At 46.5% G+C, this 20730-nt stretch overlaps 1 protein-coding gene across 1 annotated transcript in view; it reads right to left on the bottom strand.

Moving 5' to 3' along the window:
* Positions 1-15310: 15310 nt before the first annotated feature.
* Positions 15311-20730, bottom strand: part of SVEP1 (sushi, von Willebrand factor type A, EGF and pentraxin domain containing 1) — a 136044-nt gene continuing 130624 nt past the window's right edge. The window contains exon 50 of the mRNA XM_071580647.1: positions 15311-17836. Coding sequence (XP_071436748.1) covers positions 17806-17836 — 31 coding nt within the window. The 3' untranslated portion in view covers positions 15311-17805. The remainder of the gene's footprint in view (positions 17837-20730) is intronic.

The following is a 20730-nucleotide window of genomic DNA, read 5'->3' on the forward strand; positions in this document are numbered from 1 at the left end:
GTTTCACAATAGCGGATAACCTGGGAAATAATGCCCATGGTTAAATCCACCCCTCGGCCTCGTCCACCTGCAGGTGGCCTGAGGCATCATGGGCCCATTGAGCCAGGAACAACTCTCCCTTATGCTAGTCCAGGTGTGATGTTCCTTATTAGCTCGGCCTTTGGGCACATGAGCATCCACATGATGAATCTCTACAGATTCTACTCAAGTGGCAGTGTCCTGCCACACACCAACAGCCCACATGGGCCTCTCTATGCTTCAAGTAATCTTCTTTTATCAGTCCAGCCACCCTCAGAGGGGCATTGGCTGTCATCTACAAGTCAGTGTAGAGGTACAGTCTTGGCTAGTTTTCTGGTTCAGCAATGTCCAGTAGACTTGGTTGTTCTCCTTCTCCTCTCAGCTGGAGGCAGGGCGGCTTAATTGTTGTTCTTGGCTCTGTTCTGGGATCTCTGCTTCAACATGTAGACAGCTTTTTTATCAGCTTTCTTACGTTTTGATTTCCATACTTGGACTTCAAGCACAGAAATAGATGCACTGTCCCACCTCCTCATGCCTTTCCCCTGGTCACACAGGAAGGACGACAGTTCACCATGTGACTCACACTTGGGGTTTGCTCTCTGTTGAGGTGAGGCAGGAGAGAAAGACAGCTTGCTTTGGCTGTAAGGCTTCTCCTTGCGGTGGCTACAGTCACAGCAGGTACGAGTTGAGCTGTCTGAACTCACAAAAACAGTCAGTACAAGGAATAAAACGAGCATCCAGTAGCAAGAGAATATTGTTTATATTATATGTACCAAAGCAATGCAGATATCAAGGAATGTTTCTATAACAATGCTCCCGGGAACCCTGCCAACTTTCTGGGACGCTTGCCAGTGTCCTTCGTTTCCCAGCCAATGCACCATTTATCTGTCTTGGGCTGAGCTGGCAAAACGTCAACTGTCCAGGACAGAGTGAAAAGGGTTCCTTCCCCCCCAGCCAGCTAAGGGAAAAAAGAAAAGGGAGAGGAAAAAAAACTCCAAAAAAACAGGTTTATGCTGACACTAACTATATGTATTTATACAGAAAAGAGAAAATTAGGAGAAAACTGCAATATAACACACCCTTACACAAGTTATGTATAGTATAACAAGATATAACTTCCCACTCCCCAGTTAATACAAAGTGCATTAGTCTAAATCTATAAGTACTCTAAAAAACACCCTGCAAGAAAGAGAAAGTATAACAACAAAATATTTTTACTTCCCCGAACTCAAACAAAATGCAAGCAGCAGCAGCCGGACCAGGGCCTAGCATAGTAGAGGAGCTGCCAGATGTCCTCCTCTTAGTGCAGCCACGATGGAACTGACCAAGCCACTCCCACACACTGGATTTTACCCCTTTTGAGATGATGCAATATGGCATGGATTACAATATTATTGGCTAGAAGCAGTCAGCTGTTAGCTAGCTCAGCCCAGCTCAAATCAACTGACAATCCCAGGCCTAGCTGAACTTTAAAACCTAAATTTAGGCCCATCTGGCCAAACCCATAACAGGGACCATGAATAGATATGATAAAAATGTAGCAAATAGAGATTATTTTGGAAGGCATGGGACCTCTACCATTCTTTCCACAGAGACCAGCGTACTGGGTGAGACTATGGGATCAGGGTTATCTCCCCACTATACTATGCAGGGGCATCTTCCTACTATACTATTCAGGGACATTGAGACTTTTAAGTAGCAGCCTTCTTACTACTGCAGCAGTAGAAAGTGGAAAAAAATGTTTACAGCTGTTTTGAAGGACAAGATGGTATGTCAAACCAGGGTTTGGGTTCTCTGGGCATGGCAGCCACGGAGACATGCTAACATTGTAGGCAACTGCCCAGGGTGGTGGGAAGGATGGAGCTACAGACTTGGGAATGTGAGTTAGGATGTAGTTTCAGCTGGGGCTGGGAAATATTTTCCTTTCAGTGCAAGCCCATGTGCAACCTACACTTTGGTTTAGGTCTGTCTGTGCATGCTCAGAAAGGGCATGTCAAAGGTCTGCAAGGAAACTGTTGGGGAATGAGGGTTTTTTCCAGGAGCACATCATGAGCCCATGGCAGGGCTGGCAGGATCCCCAGTCCAGCTCACTAGGCAGCATCACTTCCCTGAACAGAGGTTGCTTAAGCACTTAATGGGATTGCACAGCTGCTGCTACTACATATAAAAGGGCAAAATACTCTATTTGGACATGCTTGCTGGGTTTCTTGGGAAAAGGAAAGTGGAAGCAGGAAAAAAAAATGCAAAAAAGCTGTATGAGATGTTACAAAGATCACATAATCACAAAATATGCCAAGAGGGAAGTGACCCACAAGGATCATCCAGTCCAAATCTTAACCCTCCACAGGACCAGCCCCAAGAGTCACACCATGTGCCCAAGAGTATCATCCAAATGCTTCTTGAACTCTGTCAGGCTTGGTGCTGTGATCACTTCCCTGGGATGCCTGTTCCAGTGCCCAACCACCCATTGGGAGAGGAACCTCTTTCCAATACCCAACCTAAACCTCCCCTGACACAACTTCAGGCCATTCTCTTGGGTCCTGTCACTGGTCACCACAGAGAAGACATCAGTGCCTTTTCCTCCTCTTCCCCTCAAAAGAAGTTGTAACTGCAATGAGATCTCCCCTAAGTTTCCTCTTCTCCAGGCTGAACCAACCAGGTGACCTCAGATGCTCCTCATACGGCTTCCCCGCAAGGCCCTTCATCATCTTTGTTGCCCTCCTTTGGACACTCTCTAATAGCTTAATATCTTTCTTATATTGCGATGCCCAAAATAGTATGCAGGACTCAAGGTGAAGCCACCCCAGTGCAGAGCAGAGCAGGACAATCTTGTCCCTCAACCAGCTGGCAATGCTGTGCCTGATGCCCCCCAGAACATGGTTGGCCCTTCTGGCTGCCAGGGCACTGCTGACTGATGAGGGAGCTGGCGGAAGAGGTTGCCAAGCCACTCTCCATCATCTACCAACAGTCTTGGCTCTCTGGGGAGGTCCCAGATGATTGGAAGTTGGCGAATGTCATGCCAATCCACAGAAAGCGCTGCAAGGAGGACCCGGGAAACTACAGACCTGTCAGCCTGACCTTGGTGCCTGGCAGGGTTATGGAGCAAATCATCCTGAGTGCAATCACACAGTACCTACAGGATGGGCAAGGGCTCAGACCCAACCAGCATGGGTTTAGGAGGGGCAGGTCCTGCCTGACCAACCTGATCTCCTTTAATGATTAGGTGACCCACCTGGTGGATGAGGGAAGGGCTGTGGATGTGTCCATCTGGACCTCAGCAAAGGCTTTGACATTGTCTCCCACAGCATAATGCTGGAAAAGCTGGCAGGCCATGGCTTGGCAATGGGCACTCTCTGATAGGTCAAGAGCTGGCTGGATGGCCAGACCCAGAGAGTGCTGGTGAACGAGGCTGTGTCCAGCTGGCAGCCAGTCAACAGTGGTGTCACCCAGGGGTCACTGTTGGGTCCAGTCCTGTTTAACATCTTTATTAATGATGAGGGGATTGAGTCCATCATTAGCAAGTTTGCAGATGACACCAAGTTGGGAGGGAGTGTTGACCTACTGGAAGGCAGGAGGATTCTGCAGAGGGACCTTGATAGGCTAGAGAGATGGGCTGATTCCAATGGGATGAGGTTTAAAAAGTCCAAGTGCCGGGTCCTGCACTTTGGCCACAACAACCCCATGCAGCGCTACAGGTTGGGGACAGAGTGGCTGGAGAGCAGCCAGGCAGAAAGGAATCTGGGGGTTTGGATTGACAGGAGACTGAACATGAGCCAACAGTGTGTCCAGGTGGCCAAGAAGGCCAATGGAATCCTGTCCTGTATCAAGAATAGCGTGGCCAGCAGGACCAGGGAAGTGGTCCTTCCCTTGTACTCAATGCTGCTGAGGCCACACTTGAGAATTGTGTTCAGATCTAGGCCTCTCGGTTCAGGAAAGATACTGAGGTGCTGGAGCAGGTCCAGAGAAGAGCAACAAGGCTGGCGAAAGGACTTGAGCACAAGTCCTATGAGGAATGGCTGAGGGAGCTGGGGTTGTTTAGCCTGAAGAAGAGGAGGCTCAGGGGAGACCTCATCACTCTCTGCAACTACCTGAAAGGATGTTGTAGCCAGATGGAGATTGGTCTCTTCTCTCAGGAAATCAACAGTAGGACAAGAGGGCATGGGCTTAAGCTCTGCCAGGGGAGGTTTAGGTTGGATATCACGAAGAGGTTCTTTAGAGAGAGAGAGTGGTCAGGCATTGGAATGGCCTGCCCAGGGAGGTGTTGGATTCTCCGACCCTGGAGGTTTTTAAGGTGGGATTGGATGTGGCACTGAGTGCCATGATCTAGTAATCAAAGTGGAGTTGGATTAAGGGTTGGACTTGAAGATATCAGAGGTCTCTTCCAACCCAACTGATTCTATGATTCTATGAATTCTGTGACTCATGTTCAACTTGTCATCCACCAGGACCCCAGGTCCCTTCCTGTGGCACTGCTTTCCAGTATCTCATTCCCCAGACTGTATGGACATCCAGGGTTACTGGATCCAGGTGCAGAATCTGATACTTCCCCTTGTTGAACTTCCAATGTGCCCAGTCCTCTAATTTGTCAAGGTCTCTCTGCAGGACCTGCAGAGTCAACAGCTCCTCCCAGTTCTGTGTCATCTGCAAACTTAGTATCCCTTCCAGTCCTGTGTCATCTATGAACATGTTGAACAGCACAGGATGGAGGATGGAGCCCTGTGGAACTCCACTAGTGACAGGTCACTAGTCTGATGTCACCCCATTCACTGTAACTGTCTGTGCTTGACCTGTGAGCCAATTGCTCACCCACCACCTGCTGTGTTTATCCAGCTGCTCTGGACATTTTGTCCAGATGGATCATGGGAGACACAGTATCAAAAGCTTTACTGAAATCCATAAAGATTACATCAGATGGCTTCCCTTGATCACCTAGGTGGGTTACTTTGTCATAAAAGGAAATTAAGTTTGACAGGCAGGACTTATCCTCATGAAGCTGTGCTGGCTGTGACTGATGACAGCATTGTCATTCAGGTGTTTTTCTATACCTCTCAGAATAATCTTCTCCATAACTTTACCAGGGACTGAAGTAAGACTGACAGGCCTGTAGTTTCCAGGATCCTCCTTCTTGCCCTTTGTGAAAATCAGGACATTTGCCAGCTTCCAGTCATCTGGGACCTCTCCAGATTCCCAAGAGTGCTCAAAAATCATTGAGAGAGGATTTTTGTTGATATCAGCCAGCTCTTTGAGGATTCTTGGAAGAATCCCATAAGGCCTCATAGAATTGTAGGGATCCAGCTTGAGCAACAGTTCCCCCACAATTTCAGGGTCAACTGGGAATTTAAGATTCTGAAGAGAAAGGTACAGCTACAGTTACACACAGCACAGAGAAAGTCAAACTGTGTTATGGGCATTCCCTGTATGGCTGCCTGTTCAGCTCAGGCACGGACAGACCAAAGTGGAAGGGTGTGGGGATAAAGAGGATTCTGCAGAGTGACAGAGCATAAGCAGCAGTTTTGGACTCCCAGAACAGTTGCTGTCCTACTGTGAGACTGAAGGTAGAGTCCAAGAATGGGACCAGCTCATGGGAGAATTTTATTTGGACATATCAGTCAGACAGCATGAAATTCTGGTTGAAACATTACAGGGTTGGCAGGGAAACAGTCATCTTCATCTGACCTTTTTTGGTCAAGGTAGAGCAGGATACACTTGCTTTGCTCATATGGTAAAAACAGTGCTTCCTCCCAAAGATGTCTTGAAGTAAGACTAGTGAAAATGCCCTGTTCTAGGTAAAAAACAACTGCTGAATGTCGGAGAGTTTTCACCAAAAGCAGAGCAAAATTCCCTCAGAAAAGGACCCTCAAGGACTGTTTTACTCAAGTCCCCTTTCATCCCAGGAGGACCCAGCCCAGCCCTGGTGACCCTCTTGGCCTCTACATAGTCAGCTACATGGGGCTGCAGGTAGAAAGTGTTTTGGCATCTGCCCCAGGGATGCTGCCTTGCTGGTACCCACCCCAAAACTGCAACCAATGAGTGAATACCTAAGGGCTGATGCAACTCAGCCTAGGCTGCTGTAACTGCCTAGCAGCGTCCTGAGGACCTGATTTGCAGATGCTGCCCAGGCAGGTGCAAGCACTGTTTTCAGTGCGAAGGCAGAGGAACTTCTCGCTGGATGCCTCTTATTTGCACTGGCATGGGAGCAGTGCATTGGTCAGTGGGGATGCAGGGTCCAATCCCCCAACAAAAATCCCATGGGAAGAGTGGAGACCCTCTGTCATGGGACTTCCAGGCTGGTCTGAGTCAGGAGCTGCACCTGCAGGCAAAACACAGGCTACTGGGACCCCAGGTAGACAGGTTGTGTACCTATGGGAAATATAACCAGGGCTAAAATGTTCTCATGCCTGTCATTTTTTCTGTCCTGGGGCAGGCAGTTGGGGGCAAGGGCAGCTGCTACCCAGTGTCCCCTCCCAGCAAGGAGGAATACACCATGTCTGACCTGGATCTTTCCAGACAAGCACGAACATTACAAAAATAAACCTATGATGCAGCTGGCTTCCTTTGGGTTTCGGGGTTTTTTTGTTCCTGTGTCCTAACAGGCATCTTTTTCAGCAGGTATGCTGCTGCAGTACTTAACATCTGGTTGCAACAGTCTCACCAACTGATCTGGTGAGCAGTGGCTAATGAACTGGATGGAACATGAAATCCTGCAATTTTCTAGAGAAACTTTGTGAGGACTAAGCAGTCCAGAGCCTGCCCTGGCCATCAGGCTGCAGAGCTGCACCAGGGGAGGATCGTCAGGCACTTGCAAAAAGGGGAATGGTAAGCCCAAACTGACTGCATCTCAAGACTTCTTTTACCCACTGAAGACCTATTTTATTTCTCATTTCTCACTGCTTCCAGTTATTTGCTGCTTTTCTAGTCCTGGTGATCCCCTACATGAATGGACATGTGGCTGTCTTAGGGCTTCTTGTATACTCCTCTGTCTGCCTTTGAGGCAGAGGGTGCCTGTTAGTGGTGACATGTGGCACCTTTCCTTCTGTATCCTCAGACTTCCCAGCACACCTCTGAGTGCCCCAGCAGGCACTAGGTGCGAACACAGCTTGGCAGTCATGGGCTGGCAGCAGTACAGCTTGGGAGAGGAGTTGGAAAGTCTCAGCTTCAGCCCAGGCTGTATCTCTCCATCTCCTGTGCATGGCGGGACAGATTACCTGATGCCTGCACTTTAGTTTCCCCATCTTTGTAGATGACATCAATACCTGCAAGTCTTGCTAGGGAAATTAATTACACATGTCTGTGGGCTGCAGACAGGCCAAGATCACACCCACCTGCAGGGGATCTGACTTGTAATGCTCAGGACAGCAGCCTGGCATCACACCAATCAACATCCCTGCTTAGTGTTGGCAGAAGAAGAGTGTCATACCAAACTAGCTGCAGCAACACATTGGTTCCAGAAGAAACTGAGAATGGCAGCAGTACCCATTACATCTACCAACCATATCTATGCCCGGATGGCAGAGGAACCAGAGCTTCTTCCACCCTTATGTAAAAGCCTGGGCTGTTGCCTTAGCAGCCAACTCTACTTTTGAGTGCAGGAGACTGAACAGTTCTATAAATCCATCATGGGGCAACAGGATGCCACACAGGACATAGCATTGCTCTTGGAGGTCAGCCCTGGATTTTGACATAACAGCCACACGCTAATTTGAGAGATAGGTGTCAGTACAGTTTCCTGTTAGTCTGCAGAGGGACAGCAGCTTTGTTGCCCTGTGGAGGCTCTTGACTTTCCCCACTGGACCCATCAGGTTGTCTGCCTGGGGTCCCATTTGCCTTGCTCCCTGCCAGGTGAAAGCCCCTCTGCTCCCTGCACGTAGTGTGGCACTCACTTCTGGCCTTCAAACACCTCTCTGTGAGGCTAGTTGCACCCAAGTACTGTGGAGATAGGCATCATGTATACAGGTCCTCCACAGCAGCTGAGACAATATGCTGGGCATTCCTTCTTCATGTGGCTGCTGTGTGGAGCAGTGCTGTCCCTGCAAGGGCTCTTACTGTGGGGCAGAGCAGGGCAAGGCTGTGGGGCATGGGCTACTGTGGGTCTGGCTCAGTGCTTTGTAGCCCTGAAGATGCCTGCCTGCCCCACTGTACCTGCATGAGCAGGGCACAACTAAAACTCCTACCAACAGGTTTTTGATGTTTTTAAATTAGGACACGTCACTTTAACCATAGGTAGCTGACCTGAATTGTCCCTTGCAGCCCACTTTCTATCCCTGCCTTAGTACAGAGCAGGGTGATAAGCTGGCATAAGTTACCACTGCTTCCCCATACGTGGCAGAGACTGGTGCCTCTGTGCACATGTATGTGCAAGAGGGAGGTACAGAAATAGCTCATGTGATGGGGATATCAGCCATGAAGGTTTTTCTGACAGCAGATTTTCTGGATTAAGTGCTGCCCAAGTCACTTAATTTTCCAATGGTAATTTTTGGGGTGTTGAACTATGTGGAAAATCCAGTTGTGCTCTTGTTGTCCTTTGACAGGTATTCACCCTGTCTGTTATTTTGTGCTGTAGCCCACTGATGCCTCAGATAGATCCTGATCTTCAGTTTGATTTGAATTTCAGCCTAGTACATAGATGGGCCGTTGCCCAAGTCTGAACACTGATGGCTGGGGATACCTGCAGCTGCATTTGGGTCCAAAGGCACTCACTGGTGATGAGGACAGAACTGAGGGAGACAGAGGACCCAAACCACATCTCAAATGTGAGAGGGTCCTCAGCCTTTCTGGGTCTGACATGAAGCCTGACTTGGCACCTGTGAAGGTGACTCCTTGTGCAAGCCTGAACCTTCACCTGCACCTGAACAGAGAGGTTTGGATGGAACTTATGAGAAAGAGAGTTTAGGACCTTTGGAAGAAGGGGCAGGCAACTCTGGAGGATGACAAGGATGTCCTGAGGTTATGCAGGAAGAAAACAGAATAACCAAGACCCAACTAAAACTTCATCTTGCTACTGCTGTAGAAGACAATAAAATGTTCATAAAACACATTAGCAACAAAGGAGGGCTAAGGAGAATCTCCACCCTTTATTGGATGCAGGGGAAACATAGTAACAAAGAATGAGGAAAAGGCTGAACTACATGTATTCCTTGACTCCATCTTTAATAGTAAGATCAGAAGTCCTCATCATACCTGAGCTGGAAGAGAGAGATGTGGAGTAGAATAAAGCCTCCATAATTAAAGGGGAAATGGTCACTAGTGGTGTTCCCCAGGGCTCAGTACTGGGGTCAGTCCTGTTTAATGTCTTTATCGATGATCTGGACAAGTGGAGCAAGTGCACCCTCAGACAGTCTACAGATGACACCAAGCTGGGTGGAATGTTGATCTGCTGGAGGGCAGGAAGGCTGTACAGAGGGATCTGGACATGCTGGATTGATGGGCTGAGGCCAACTGTATAAGGTTCAACATGGCCAAGTGCCTGTTCCTGCCCTTGGGTCACAACAAGTCCAGGCAGTGTTGCAGTCTTGGGGCAGAGTGGCTGCAAAGCTACCCAGCAGAAAAGGACCTGGGGGTGCTGGTCAACAGCAGCTGAACATGAGGCAGCCTTCTGTCCAGGTGGCCATACTGACTTGTATCAAGAATAGTGTGACCAGTAGGACAGGAATTGTCCCCCTGTACTTCGCACTGGTGAGGCCCCACCTCGAGTCTTGGGTCCAGCTCACTTCACTTCAAGGAGGCCATTGAGGTGCTGGAGTGTGTCCAGAGAAGAACAACAAAGCTGGGAAAGGGTCTGGAACACAAGTCTCATGAGGTGCAGCTGAGAGAACTGGGGTTGTTTATACTGGAGAAGAGGAGGCTTAGGGGACATCTTATCAGTCTTTACAACAACGGGAAGAGACGTTGCAGCTAGGTGGCGGTCAATCTCTGCTCCCAGGTGACAAATGACAGGACAAGTGGAAATGGCCTCAAATTGAACCACGGGAGGTTTTAGATTGGATATTAGAAAATTTTTTTCACAGAAAGGGTTGCTAAGCTTTGGTACAAGCTGCCCAGGGAAGTGGTGGAGTCACCATCCCTGGAGGCATTTAAAAGACATGTAAATGTGGCACTTTGTTTAGTGGTGGTCTTGGTAGTGCAAAGTTAACAATTGAACTGAATAATCTTAAAGCTATTTTCCAACCTTAACAGTCCCATGATTCTGTTTCACTTTCGCTGCTCAGCTTTTATCTCTATAGCCCTAAGGCCCAATTATAGATTTTCTTGGAAATGTAGGTGGAGGGACAGGGCTCCACCTTCTAATCCTCAGTGCTTAATGCTTGATGGTTTTTAAAGTGCTAGTCCATGCCAGTCATCCACCCCCAGTCAGACTGCATTCTTCACCACTTTTGCATCTTTTCACGAATACCTTGAAGGTGTCAATCCCACCCCCCCCACGCCCCCCCCCCCCCCCCCCCTCGTAGCTTCTTGAAAGCAGAAACACAAGAAATGTGCTGGATTGAGCTCTCTGACTGTACAGTATGTTTATCATGCCTAGTGTTTAACTGAACTGATGAAATCCAGGGTTTCCTCAGAGGGAGCACAGCCCAGAGGTAATGCTTAAAGCCCAATATTTTTTTGTGCAGTGGGGTATCTACTCTACTTGTTTTCAATTCTATTTTTCTATTTATCCCCAGAGCCACACTCAGCAACTCCTCTCTGAAGTGTCCTCAGACATAGTATTTATACACAGCAGCCACTCGTGTCTGGTTTATGTAGTCTTACCAGGGATGAAGTCAGAAGAACCTCATACTTTCAGAACATTTAGGTTTTAAAATCACACTCTGAGCAGGAGGGAAATGCTGGGCTGTCCCAGTTGTGCTGTGAAGTGCAATCCTTGGTGCAAGACCAGGGTCTGCTTCCCCCCACCTGGCTGTGCTTATCTTCCCTTATTTATCTGTTGTTTTAGAGCGTCATGACTCCAGGCCTTGAGACATTTCTACTCCTTCTCTCAAGGGGACAGTAGCTGCCAGAAGTCATTTGCTTCATGTGACAGCATAAACAGAATTGGCAGCAAGATTATCTCACTTGTGCTAGCCAGAGACAAATCACAACCTTGTGGCACCAAAACTGAGATGAGACAAAAATCACAGAAGCTCTGTTGCTGCATCCCCCCTGTGCTGTGGGCTGGTTTTGTTTTGCACTCTGCTCTTCTGCCTAGGACTCTGCCAGTGTTGCTTCTTCCAAACCATGAAACCTAAAGCAGGTGTGGCTGTGAGCAGCCAGGACATCAGCCTTCCTTCACACTTCCCTACCTCCCCAAGGGCACATTCATTCTGGTATGTTGGGTTGTGCTTTTTCAAATTCCCTCAGGAAGCACTGACTTGTCATTTCTAACTTTAATTTCACATAATTTCCCTTTAACATGATTATTCTTCCTTCATGTAATTTATTCTCACAGGTGCTTACAGCACTTCCCTGCAATAAGAAGGATTAATTAATGAGCTGTTTATCCCTTACTCCAGATTGTTACCCAAGCTATTTAATAAAATCAAACCAGACATCTGGAGCAGCAATACCTGACTGGGTAGCCACCTCTTTTATCAACCTTCTGCCTTCAGCTGACAGCAAATATGCAGTGCCAGGCACTTAGTAGCCATCTCACCAGTGTCTGCAGGGCAGACACAGTTTTTCATATTTATTATAATACCATAATGACTAAGGCTGCAATCCAGAAGACTGCTTAAACTTGTTTTTAACTGCATAGGTGCAGTTAAGTACCCATAATGGTTGTATGGCATGACTATATATTTCTTTCTAAACTGTAGCTTTATTGAGGTTTCTGTTCTTGTCCTGCCACACAGCCTCCCATTTTGCCATCCCTTTTTTCCTAGCATGGATAAACCTTCCCTTACCGAATTCCTCAAATGCCCCATGCCAGGTGAGATGGGTCTGGAGTTGTGCCCAGGCTCTCCCTGAGCAGAGCTGCAAGGCTGTCCCTGTTCAACACTGCCAGTGCAGGCACTTTTGTCCATATCCTACTTCCCAGGAACAGACTACAGCCCTTTCTGGGTTGCCATGCCTGGTGTCTGGCGTTAGTGCCTGACTCCACCCCTCTTCTCTCAGGGTGGACAAGAAGAAGCTGCAGAGCCAGGACAAGGTCCAACTGTGAGGTTTTGATGCTTGAAGAGAGTGTTGAAAATCAACCCTTTTTGGGGAATTGTCTGTCTCCCTGGCTGTATGAGGGAAAGTCATAAAGCCTGGCTTTGCTACTATGTGTGACTTGGAGGCTCCCAGTTGACATAACTGCCCTCCAGAAACAGCTAAGAGCAATAATTGCCTTTATAATTCCCTTGGTACTGAACAATATTTGGGACCTGCCTACTGTGCACAGAGGTAGATGGGTTCTCTGGACTCCTGTGCCCTGTGCACCAGCCCAGGACCCTGCTCATCATGTCATCTATCAAGCTGCAGCCCCATGGAGAGACTTGCACAAGCATAGACGCACAAATCAGTTGTGAGCCACAGCAGTGGAGCAGGTGCCAGGGAAGAGGGTGGTCCCTTGCTGCTGCAGAGCAGGGCAAGAAGGGAGCACCATCTTCTCCCCAACTATTGCAATCCTAGATGGACACACCTATGCTCCATGATTTTGGTGTCTGCATGGAAAATGCAGACACACTCCCAGGAGCTGCAATCATAGCATGTATATGTAAAATGAAAAGCCCAGCCAGGGATTGCAAGACAAAGGGACAGCAAGGCAAGCCAAGGCAGCAGCAGCAGCTGGAGGAGTGCTCCGGTCCTCAGTGCTGCTGCTGTATGTTGCAGAGACTGTCACCTCTGCCTGCACCAGCAGTTGCACAGCTTCATCACCCCTCCCACTGTGCCTCCCTCTCAGCCAGCAAGGCTGTTGGTTTCATATCTAATGAATACCAATCCCTTTTGAGTTAGCTGCAAAAAATCATGCCGTTCCCATCTGCAATGGAAGTACTACAGTGAAGATATTGAAAACAGCAAAATAAAAGGACCGTGCTGTTGAAGCAGTTAGGAGAGGAAAGGAGGGGAAGGCATGACTAAGAGCATGGAAAGCCCTGGATTTGTTTGCAGGGCATAGACAAGCAGGGAGTGGCAACTGCTGTGATTGTTCTTTGCCACTTGGTTGCATAAGGACAAACTGATTTCATGAGGTTGCTGGGATAAAATCACAGCAAAACCATCATTGAGGAAAGAAGAGTGCTTACTGGAGATGTAGAGTCAGTCCTTGCCATGTTCCTGGCCTGTTAGGTGGTGTAGGACAGGAGCATAACAGTGACAACCTGTTCCTCCACAGCAGTGTCCTTTTTCTGGCCTTTGTCATGCATGCAGGCTCAGGCTGCAAACAGAACTGGTGCTGATCTTGACTGAATGACAGCCATAACCTCAAAGTTTCAGGAGATAAAGAGAGAACTTGAGTTGTCGGGACAATCTGCTCAGCAGATATTTGTTGCACATGAAAATTTGAAAGAGGAAGACTTAACATTCAGCAAAGACACTAGACTGGGAAGATTAAGGTTAGTGGTGGTCCACTGAGCAATGAGGCATGTCAATGACATCTGCAGAATGGCTATCATTTGCAAAGACGACAATCATGCTTAAATCTCATCAGTGTTTTAAATCTGCAGCACCTTCACGTAGGAGGAAGGGCTCATCTGACCCATAGAATGAAAAGACTTGAAGTGACACCTGTGGTGACATAACCTGCCACTGGCTGGGAGAAACTCACACTATGCCAGGTATGATGCTTCTTGTAGCACAAAGCAGTGACACTGGTCCATTGACATGGCTGACATCTGGCAGGATGGACCAGCCTGCACTGAAGAATCAAGTCAGTAAGCTTGTGAAGAGCATCAGCTTTTGTAGTGCTTCAAGCTCAGCTGGGAAAGGTGCCAAGCATGCAGACCTTGATATTGGCAAATAATGACAATATGTCTGCCTGGAAAGCAAGGTTAAGTGCAGCCCTGCTCCTGGGAGAGCATAAATGGGACAGATGTGTGAAGTGCTTGGCATCATGCTCATGAATGGAAATAACCTTGGAGAAATACATCAGTAATGGTCCTGCATATCCTACCTGGCCTGCCTCTGGCTACTGCAATGCCTGTCTCTTACTGCTGGAAATGTGTGGTCAGGGTATGTTCTCCCAGAAAATAATTTGCAGTGTGGTGAAAGCAGCAGGGATCTTTTCTGCAGTGAGGATCCAAACTGCTCTAAAACAATTCTCAGATGCACAAACTGTTCCTGTGCTGAGATGCAAAAGAGATCACAGTTCAAACTGTTAAGGTAAAAAGGTAACTCCTCACACAACTGCTGGCACACACTAACCCTGTCTGGTGCCTCACCATCACAGCCAACACTCAAATCTTTCTCAATGTATTTCCAAGCAGAGAGACATAGGTGTCAGTAGACTGCCTTCAACATTTTGTTCAATTTTCATAACACAGAGAACAGGGCCAAGGAAAGAGTATGTTCTTATCACACTTCCTTTTAAATAAAGCAGTGCTCTGTATTCCAACAGAATGCCCAAGATGTGAGTCCATGAGCAAAGGCAGCCCAGCTGTTCCCACTCAGGATTATCACCAGTATTTAAAATACTGCGAATTTGAGATGTAAATTTCTATCTTTTCTGTAAGATAAACATCAAATTTCAGGGCATCTTTTAGAGCACTGGCTGTAACCTCACCACACCCTTTTGGTCTGCTAGCTTAGAGGAAGGCTTTGAAACACAGACCACCTTTTGCACTCCCATCTCCACTTATGCCTATGTACCAAAATGTGTAAAGGGTTACACGATTACCTCCAAAAACACCACGTTGAAAATCTTGTTATATCATATGTACTTCTTGTTTAGAAGAATGGTGTTTGAGTTACAAACTTTTCTTTCTGCTACAGTACATTTTCACCTCATCTCTTAGTGAATATGGACGTCCCCATAGCTTTAAAAATTTCAATACTGGTGTAGTATGAAACAAGCCATATCTCTATCAGATACATATAGTGAGTAAAGCAGGTTTTAATCCATCTCTTTATGCCAGTGGTAAATTTGGCCCTTACAGGTTTTAAAATGTGCCCTAGCAGCAGAAACGATTTGAAAAATTAGGTGCTAACTACATTTTTATCTAAGGTCAAAACTGGACTGATCCAGCACATCCTTTTAAGATTTCTGGCAATTATTTTGTCTTTTCCTTTGAGTGGAGTTCTGTTCCCCTAATACTTGGGCTTTGCCAGCAGGTCCTAAAGGGTAGGTTAATATTTTTGTGAGGCATTAAGAAAAGAATGCAATGTTGCCTCAATATGGGTACTAAACAGGGTGCAACTTTATTTACAGTGTAAAGTGCATCACATGGAAGTTGTTTAAAACACATAACAAGCAGTGACATAAATGACAATACAGTACCAGGTAGGGAGTGGAAAGTATTCCAGCAAGTATCAAAACATCATCAATAACAATAATAAAACAGCCTCTAGTTTCAGCTACTCTGTCCTAACACCACATCTCCTTATAAAATGTGTTGACTTGTTTGTTCCCACGACTCCATGTACTAGTCACTAGTGTAAAGCTGGAGTGCTAAAAGCCATTCTGCAGCCCTAATTCTACAACAATGTCCTGCCAGCTCTAAGCATTCTCCTCACCTCTTCTGCTCTGCTCTGGAGATGACCAGGGCAGAGACAGGGAACATACCAGAGAAGCACACTGGAAAAGGACAAAACCATGAGCATGACATCTACTTTTCTCACCTATACTGTCTTTCCCTTAAGGAGCCCTCTGGTCCTTACCACAGCTTCCCTTCATTTGCTGTAAAAGCAGCAAGGAGGTTAAGGAACAAAGTGCCTACAAATGGTAGTGATTATGGGTTGAAATGCAGACATGACTTACTGAACACTAACTTCAGTCAGAGCTGTAAACATCAGTGGCTGTGGAGCTGGGAGAAAGAAGATTTTTGATAAGTGCTAGTAGAGTCCATTACAAAAAGGTTGTGAGAGCTAAAACCACAACTCTTCAGCTGGTTGCAGCTCCCACTGAGAAGGAATCTACATTCACATTAATCTGATCCCCTAATGACTCCTATTCTTTTCTATTAGTTTTTTCTTTCAATTGGCTGAAAGCTTTACTGGCGCACAAATTTGCTTGTTTCTTCCCCATTTCTGGTATTGGGCTAACAGCCATCAGTTATGTGTCAGTATTTATTAGAGCCCTGTTACTGTGAGCTCATTTTGGTGTCGTATCTCATTCCTGTATAAAAATTCATGCATAAAAGGAAGGTACATCTATAAAGGGGGAGGGGTGGGTTATTTGTGCACACTCTTAATCCAGGGGGTAACTAAGCAGGAATGCTACAAATGGTGAAATTTATTTCTCCTTTTTCTTTCCCAGTGCTGACTGCAAATTACACTTTCCTATTATTACTGGAAAAAACAGAGCTTCTGATCAATGACTCTCAGGTTTCTGACTCCTAACATTGTTCTCAGATCAAATTTTTTGCTAACTGACAACAATTACCTAGCATGTGACTTTGAAGCATGCATGTGATTTCCACCTTGTAATTCCACCACCCTACTTAATCATAGGTAAATCTTAGCATTTCAGTTCATCAGACCATGACTTAATGATGGCATTCAGATATATTATCCACAGAAGCAATGGGATCAACAGTCTGAGAATGAAAAATTTGACACCATGTATGCTCTCAGTATTTCTCAGACAGTTGAGCCTATGTGTGTATTTCTGCCTATGTGTCTACTTGAGAGAGGCCTTCACCAGTTTTCTAAGGGTTCTGCATAATAAAAATACAGCCTTTTGGCAAGCAAATAATGAAATTCACCTGTGAATGCAACTGGTGCCTTCTCTCTCCATCTTAGGGGCAGTCAGCTTTAGGACCCAGACCCCAGATATCAAAAACATTCACCTAGAGGATAACTGCTAGATATGCACTTCATTTACACAGGAAAGGGATGGTGGTTACAGGCTGGTGGTGAATCCCATGGCAAATGGAAAGTCTGAGTTTCAGTTGTCCTCCTGCTGGAACCTGGATTTTCCAGCTGTAAAGCTACACCTGAACTGTCTATAGGGCAAAAAGCCTCAAAGGCTCTTGTTGACTAGACTTGGTCCATCTTTCTCTGAATGACATAATGTTCTCTTACCTTTTTTACATTTTTGACTATGTTCCCATGAAATCTCAGGTAAAATTCATGCTGATGTCTCCCATTAAATCACGCTCCAATTAAGTTAATGTCACACAATACATTATAGAATCTCTTATGCTCACCAGAAATTGTGGTTACAACATAGACTTTATCATATGTAGTTGTAATTTTTGTCAGCTTAAGTTCAGAAACAGGCCCAATGCAAAGTTTGTTGGCTCAGTTAGCCTTGTGTAACACTTCTTTACTGTTGAGTTACTGGACAGTATGTTTTGACAGTTGATAAGCAGAATTGCCACATTCTGTTTAATCATGGTTGGCAGTATAATACAGTTTAATTAGCTCACTGTATGTAAGAAATGGGAGGGACTTCACACAACCCCTCAGTGGACTGTAGGAACCTTTACATCTGTATGTGCATGTGTGTATGATGTCTGTGTAGCAGCATATATTTGATAATACTTTTGTAAATGAAAAATAGAGAGGAGTTCTTTAAAAATTGAAAGGTACTGTAAAATGTATCACAAAATAAAATACAAAACAAGGGAGGTGGGTGTGGGGAAAGGAAACAATGGTTTTGATTTACAATACATTAGATTCCAATGGTGCCTAGGCTGAAGAAGGATATCTGAATAGAGAACTGCTGCTTTGCTGTTAAAAGGGATAGAATCCAGCCTTCCGTTTCCTGCAGAAACAAAATAAGATCAGTGCTGTAGTGAACATACCAAAAAACATCAACAAGAGGCTGGCACCTGAACTTACACCAGGAGTTAAAGTGCTACAGCGCAAGATGGCATATTGAGAGAGCAAGAAATTGTGCATGGGGAACAGAGATAATCTGACACTTAATTTAAGTCATGGTTCATCACAGCTTGGTTTAGATCTAATCTTGTCCTGGATGCTGCTAAAGTTTTAGCCCTTTCAGCTTACCCTTACAAATCATATGTTGTTAACTTTCCTGCCAGGCTTTGTTTGCTGCTCCTTCAGCTATCAGCAGGTGACTCAGAGGTGAGTTTGAGGTGTGGCTTGCTCGTTAGCAGGAGAGTGAAAAAGCTTTAAAAACATCTCCAGGGAGTGCAAGCGACCTGGAGTGCAGTGAACACGAGCGGGCAAACAGGGGCGTGGCATGTCAGTGAGGGCGTGGCACGTCAGTTTGCACGGCAGTTCGCACAGGCAGGGCATAAGCCTAGGTATTTCTGCGGACCTTTTTATGTCTTTATTTATTTATTTTTCTGTTCATTTGTTTCTCTTTTCTACCTTTCCCCACAGCTCAAGCCAGTCATGCCTCCCAAAAAAATGAAAGCTCTTGCTCCTGTTACCAGTAGAGGGGTGTCAATACAGACAGAACCCTCTAAAAAGGATGCAGCCACTCAGGCCTCTGGCTGCATAGACTGTTTGAGCCTGGACCTACTACCAGAGGACAGTATGAGAAGCGCCTGCATACGATGTGAGCAGGTGAATGATTTGCTGTGTCTGGTGGCAGAGCTAAAGGAAGAGGTGGAAAGGCTCAGAAACATAAGGGAGAGTGAAAGGGAAATTGACTGGTGGAGTCACACCCTTTCCACTCCTAAGGAAGCCCAGCAGGAGGTGGTGAAACCCAGCCCCTCCTGCCATCAGGCAGACAGAGCGGACGATATGGATGGAGTCAAATGGAAACAGGTGCCTGGTCATAGAGGCAAAAACACCCCCTCTGAACCCCTTTCACCTGCCAGGGTGTCCTTAAAAAACAGGTATATGGCCCTGGACTCAGACAGTCTGTTGGAGGACAGTCAGGAGGAGGATCTGTCTACAAGGTCTTCTGGTTACCCCCAGTCTACCGGACGGGTTACAACTACAGGTAAGAGGAAAAAGAGAAGGGTTGTTGTAATCGGTGACTCCCTTCTGAGGGGAACTGAGGGCCCTATATGTCGGCCAGACCCATCCCACAGGGAAGTTTGCTGCCTTCCCGGGGCCAGGGTGAGGGATATTACCAAAAGACTTCCTAAGCTTATCCAATCCTCAGACTATTACCCGCTGTTGGTTGTCCAGTTTGGAAGTGATGACATTAATAAAAGGAGTAGCAGGGTAATTAAAAAAGATTTTAAGGCACTGACCCAATCACTTCATGGGACAGGAGAACAGGTAGTAATTGCCTCAGTTCCTGTGCTAGCCAGGATGAATGAGGAGAGGTTTAGGAAAGCCCAGCTTACCAATAGGTGGCTCAGGGGATGGTGCTATCGTCAAAATTTTGGGTTTTTTGATCATGGGGCAAACTCTGTGTTGCCCAGTCTCATCAAAGCAGATGGGCTTCATTTATCTAGGAAGGGCAAAAGAACTGTAGCCCATAAGTTGGCAGGGTTAGTTAGGAGGGCTTTAAACTAGGTTTGAAGGGGGAAGGGACGGCAACCGGGCTCTCCAGAGATAAGCCTAAGGGCATAGAGCCCGAGTTGAGGATGAAATCAATAGCCCAGCTGAAGTGCATGTACACCAATGCACGCAGTATGGGAAACAAACAAGAGGAGCTGGAAGCCACAGTGCAACAGGAAAACTATGACATAGTTGCTGTCACAGAAACATGGTGGGATGACTCACATGACTGCAGTGCTGCTATGGGGGGCTACAAGCTCTTCAGAAAAGACAGGCAGGGAAGGAGAGGTGGAGGGGTGGCTTTATATGTTAGAGAGTCTCTTGACTCTGTTGAAGTTGAGGTCACCAGTGAAAAGATTGAGTGCCTGTGGGCCAGAATCAGGGACAAGGCCAACAAGGCTGACACCCTTGTGGATGTCTGTTACAGACCACCCAACCAGGATGATGAAGGAGATGAATTGTTCTACAAGCAGCTGGCGGATGTCTCAAAATCTCCAGCCCTTGTCCTTGTGGGTGACTTTAACCTGCCAGATATCTGCTGGGAGCTTCATACTGCAGAGAAGAGGCAGTCAAGGAGGTCCCTGGAGTGTATAGAGGACAAATTCCTTCATCAACTGGTAAATGAGCCTACCAGGGGGAAGGCCCCGCTAAACCTACTGTTTACAAACAGAGAGGGGCTGGTAGATGATGTAGTGGTTGGAGGTTGTCTGGGGCATAGTGACCATGAAATAATAGAATTTTCAGTCCTCAGGGATGTAAGGACAGCCACCATTAAAACCTCTACTCTGGACTTCCAGAGGGCAGATTTTGGCCTATTCAAAGAACTGATTCAGAGCATACCCTGGGAAACAACCCTTAAAGGCAAGGGGTCCAGGAGGGATGGACATATTTTAAGAAGGAAATTTTGAATGCACAGCAACAGGCTGTCCCAGTGTGCCGAAAGGCCAGCTGGAGGGGAAGACGGCCAGCTTGTTTAAATAGGGAGATTCTGCAAGAAATCAGGGATAAAAAGAAAGTTTACAGACTATGGAAAAAAAGGCTGGCTACTTAGGAAGAATTTACAGATAGAGCTAGGTCATGCAGGAAAAAAATTAGGGAAAGAAAAGCGGAATTTGAAGTTAATTTAGCTAATTCTGTTAGGGATAACAAAAAGTCCTTTTATAAATACATTAATAACAAAAGGAGGGGAAAGGAAAACCTCCATTCTCTGTTGGACTTGAAGGGAAATATAGT

The sequence above is a fragment of the Pithys albifrons genome, chromosome Z (genome assembly GCF_047495875.1).
Source record: "Pithys albifrons albifrons isolate INPA30051 chromosome Z, PitAlb_v1, whole genome shotgun sequence".
Taxonomy (NCBI): Eukaryota; Metazoa; Chordata; class Aves; order Passeriformes; family Thamnophilidae; genus Pithys; species Pithys albifrons.